Below are 4713 nucleotides of genomic sequence, written 5' to 3' on the forward strand. Positions count from 1 at the left end.
ACAACAGCATTTAAGGCTGTAATTATTTCAGATCAGACTAACGGCACTATAACAATGGAGTATTGTTAGAGCATAAATTTGGGCGATTTTGCGTTCATAAATATCATGCGTGTTTCAGCTTATTATTCATACACCAATGGCATATTTATCAACAGAGAAATTTCTCTGTCCATGTTATCATTTTGCATTTGAACATAAACATTATTAATCTTTGAAAGAGGTTTGTGCTTGAAAATTCTTATGGAACGTGACTAGCCACGCTGGGCTAGCTAGTTTATCAATGAAATCCTAATCGGTTTTCTGTGCATCGTAATACTATTATTTTCCTCTTATATGGAAATATAAGATCTTACAAAGAAGAACAAAGAAGTTAAGACAAAAACTTCCTAGAAAAGATGTTCTTCAAACTTAAACAATATTTTTCACAAACCAAAAATCCGAGTTTTTATGAATGAATTGTGTTTTGGTATACTCAACTATTATACTTGGCTCCAGGCCTACCAATCTTTGACCATTCTAAACATTGTTCCTTATTCGTGTGAATTATAAATATTTTGATGGCTTTTTTGTTATAACACCATCGTGCAATAATATAATAGTCGAACGATACTGTATACAGAAAACCGATTACGATTCTATTGATATATTATAAAGATATAGCATGCACAAGGTGTCCACTTTATAAAATGAACAGTCCTTAAGTAAGTTCTACAATAGAGAATGTGGCTACTCTGGTAGGTGATAAATTATTATGAATATACATTAAACTTGTTCAACATACGATGATTAACGCTTTAAAGGAGACTTGACTGTATATCTTCATTTTGCTGGGGATAACACATGTTAACATGTTTATCAATAGCATGAGCAATCATGCATATGAAACGTAAAACCACATCGACTTTGGTTACTCAAAATTTCAGTAGTAAGTTTAGAGCAGTAGATACATAGTGTGCTAGTCGATCCGATGATCATGGTTCGAATCTGGTTTGCACCTTTTCGGTTTTTTGCGTATTTCCATACTTCCAATACATGCACTTAAAAGGCATATGTGTGGAAGTTTTATTTTTTAATACATGTGTTGGTGATGCACGCACATGAAAAAAAAATACACATGCGACATCAACCAGGATCGATCCATGGTCATGAGCGTGAGAACCAAATACCACACCACAGCACTAAACCTGCTTGTTGGTATGAGTGGTGCAAAAAGCATATCAAGTTGTACTTCCCCATTTGTACCGTAAAAACTGCTCGACTCAATGACCGGATTATCTGCCTATCAATAGACGCTCAAAAACGAGATGTCGCTCAGAAGAACACTTTTCCGCCATCAATAGACGCAGAAAACGCCTATAATGACGGTTTCAACTTTTGGGTGTATGGTTCAAAGTTCAAGCCCGAACGTTTACGATCGTTATAAATAGATCGCAGTCCAAAAATAGACGGAACGATACAGGTCATTCAGATGGAATGGTAGTGAAAGAGATAGCGCTTCAATCGGTTCTCATTCGTAGTTGATGAGGATCGTCGATTGAGAAGGTTGTAAAATAACTTCGGTAATTTTACGTACTTCCGCCCACGAAGATGTAAAATAACACCTTATCTGAATACTTTCAGAATTTCTACTCGTCCAGTTTGACCTGGATCGGGGAAGAGGCGAGAGTGCGTGAATAATTGTTAAGTGTCGCGGTGTGTTTAATTTGGTAATAGTTTAAAAATGTGAGAAGTCTTTTAGATTAAAATTAATGTTACTTTTTGTTCCTTTCGTTAGAGAAGAAAAGTCAATAACCTAAGTCAGGAGGCACTTCTGCTTTGCTTCTTCGCTTCTTCTGCTTCTTCGTCCGGCACTTCTGCTTTGCCAGCGCATTAATCACCATCGCTTCTGCTTTGCCGGCGACCTTCATCGCAGCATCTAAAAGGGTCCGTGAGTAAATACCAAAAACAAACTAACCATGCGCGTGTGTTAAAACTCCACATAACTAATAGAGCTCGGAAAGAAGACGATGATCGATTAATGTCGATAGAATCAGATTAGAAATCCGCACACACATTAGGGAAAGCTAGGAAGGATGAAGAAGTAGAAGAAAGGAACATGTCATGAATATAAACCTAGGTTATAAAATTTGAATAAATTTCTAAATGTTTTGCTATTCTCAAACAAATTATGTATTTTTGTAATATGTTAGTGCTTTCCCTGTAACAGTTTTTTTGGTCTTCGAGATTTCTCACGTTTCGCGTCGTTCTACCTGTTTTTTTTCTGTTTTTTTTGTACGCCAAGATAGACTGCCTGGAAAATCAGTCTCTCCACTCACGTGTCTGAAGCTGACAGGGAAATTTGAAATAGTGAGTTCTTCCAATGATGATACTCGTGAGTGGTGTCTTTTTATGTCGGTAGAACGACGGTCAGCACCAACTATTTTTTGAGAATCGCTTAAAGCGACCTCTATAACTGAGAAATTTCTATCCACTATACGTTTTGAGTTTTCTGTATTGCTGGCTTAATTGATATTTGGACCGCCCTGAGGTTGGGTTACTTGCCGGGCAAACATAACTCGACAGACGGTCCTCTTCGGAGGTGGCACTAAAGCCGTCTGTTTTTTGAGCCAGGGAACGAAACAGGAGACGTAAAACCTTTAGCCGTATTTGACGTGCTACATTGTAAAGTAGATGGCCAGGCCGTTGTCTTTGGACCTTCATCTGCTTTCAGGCACCATTTTCTACACCAAGCTGTCGCATTATGTGTAGCTGAAGCGTGTGCTATACAGTGGGTAAGATCAGTTAGGAAATATAGAAAGTTTGCTCGCAATTTTTCAATTTTTGTGTCTGATTTTAAGTGTAATTGCTGTGATAGATTTGAGCATACACACAATTGAGAAATCTTTTATGTTGTGAGTTAATCCCAAATCTTAAATTTTCGAAAAAAATAGGTTTCAAAATTTTTTTCGCGTAGGCAAAGGTTTGCCTGTGTTTGCTGGTGCAGTCTAAACTTACAAGCAGTGAAACGACAGGGATGGCTTAGATACGGTATATGTTTTTTTCCACTACGAGTCCACAGTAGACAACAATATCAGTTGTTTTGAGTAGTAAGGCCCAAACGCAATGATAGCGGAACGGCAACGGAAAGCGGAACCGGTTCGCCAGCATGAATCACACCATCTTGAGTGAGCTATCAACTAATGAAAGTGAACCAACTCTGAGTCGACAAGCATGTTATAGATCATGCTGGTGAAACGGTTCTGCTTTTCGTTGCCGTTCCGATATCATTGCGTTTGGGCCTTAACTGACATATATGCTTAAAAATCATGCAATATAAAACGTTCATAAGAACGGTTGAAGAGCACTTTCCTACAATAAACTGCAACGACATTTTGCCACATTCAAATCCATTTATTGATTCCCTACTTTGCACTTTCATCGGTTTCGATGGTACAATTTGATTGCATTTCATCGCGACTACATGATGGGTTGGTCGGGTTCGCCCTTATTCGAAATCGGCATAAAACGACAAGCTCATCACCTTGTTAAGCTCTTTGCTACCGGGAGGTTGATGGCGTGAAGTGAGGCTAACGTGGTAGTTTCCCTTCGGGATAAAGTTCATCAAAGCATTGCTCTTCTCGAAGGTGAAATCATTCACTACGTAGTGTCCCTGAAAATGAGAAATGATTGAAGTTGGGTGAAACATATTCGAATGATAGATGGATTTGGTAACTCATAAATCATCAAAAGCAAGGATAATACTCAGAAAAATATGAATAATAAAGTCGTATCATGATAATACAACAAAAATATACTCACAGGTTCGTAAGGGCACATCAAACCGAAACTGACAAACTTTTTCGCTTCTGTTGACACAAACCTTATCAGAGGGTTTTCTGCCAGGGTGGGATCTGTTTTACATGTGTCCAGTTTGAGGTCAATTATTGGAACGTAAGACTTTCCCAATTTCTTGGAAAAAACTGGAGTCACCTATCGGAACAATAAGAAAAACTTCGAGATGAAATATGATCATAGTTTTTTTTATCCTCCACTTACCCAAAAGTTTCCATCAATTTTCTTCAAAAGATCGCAATTCATTCCTATTGAATACACTCCGTTTTCGACTTTAACATTGATTGTACCTTTCACATATTCCGGGTTAAGGTCATACGTCATATTGGAGAAACGGACAGTTGCATCTATCTACATGTATTCAAAAAACAATGGTTACAATAAATCACAATAAACCTGTACTCAGCTTTGATATGCAATGTACCATTTGCAAAGAGCAGCAGGCGAAAGCCAACAGAATAATAAACCCTTTCATTATGTCAACGATCACCTGAACCTCCACTGTACCAAACTGCTGATGTACATTCCTACTGATTTCGTTTATATATCCGCTTGAGAGATGTTATCGCTTCTATAATAATTACCAAATTTCAAATTATCTACAATTCACTCACCCAGCTACATCCGGAATGGTGGAATTCTGAATGAATTTAATTGACACAAAAGCTAAAGATCAATAATGAGCATTGTCTGAAAATCAAGCTGTACTATAAATTGCCTAATAGCGCAGTGCATCGTTATTTTTTGTCCTAAGCTTCGAAATACCGCTATTTGCTATATTTTGGTTTGCTTAACCCTTAAAAGGCGAAATTTTTTGCACTCTTTCGCTCATATCTTTTGACTAAATTGATAAATTCTCAAAATTTTGCACCTCCAGATGCA

At 37.6% G+C, this 4713-nt stretch overlaps 1 protein-coding gene across 1 annotated transcript; it reads right to left on the minus strand.

Moving 5' to 3' along the window:
• Window positions 1-3369: 3369 nt before the first annotated feature.
• On the minus strand, window positions 3370-4355 carry LOC5573563. Its single transcript, XM_001654643.2, has 4 exons — window positions 4256-4355; window positions 4036-4182; window positions 3799-3969; window positions 3370-3649 (listed from the first exon to the last, which is right to left on the minus strand). Exons 1-4 carry the CDS (start codon window positions 4304-4306, stop codon window positions 3485-3487), a joined length of 534 nt encoding a protein of 177 aa, XP_001654693.2. The 5' UTR covers window positions 4307-4355; the 3' UTR covers window positions 3370-3484.
• Between the last annotated feature and the right edge of the window lie 358 nt (window positions 4356-4713).

The sequence above is a fragment of the Aedes aegypti genome, chromosome 3 (genome assembly GCF_002204515.2).
Source record: "Aedes aegypti strain LVP_AGWG chromosome 3, AaegL5.0 Primary Assembly, whole genome shotgun sequence".
NCBI lineage: Eukaryota > Metazoa > Arthropoda > Insecta > Diptera > Culicidae > Aedes > Aedes aegypti.

Excerpts from the sequence above, each read along its gene's own strand:
- LOC5573563 (XM_001654643.2), bottom strand. The coding sequence starts at position 4,306 with ATGAAAGGGTTTATTATTCTGTTGGCTTTCGCCTGCTGCTCTTTGCAA. Across the intron at positions 4,183-4,255 it reads CCTGCTGCTCTTTGCAAATG|ATAGATGCAACTGTCCGTTT; the intron begins GTACATTGCATA and ends GAATACATGTAG. Across the intron at positions 3,650-3,798 it reads TGATGTGCCCTTACGAACCT|GGACACTACGTAGTGAATGA; the intron begins GTGAGTATATTT and ends TCTCATTTTCAG.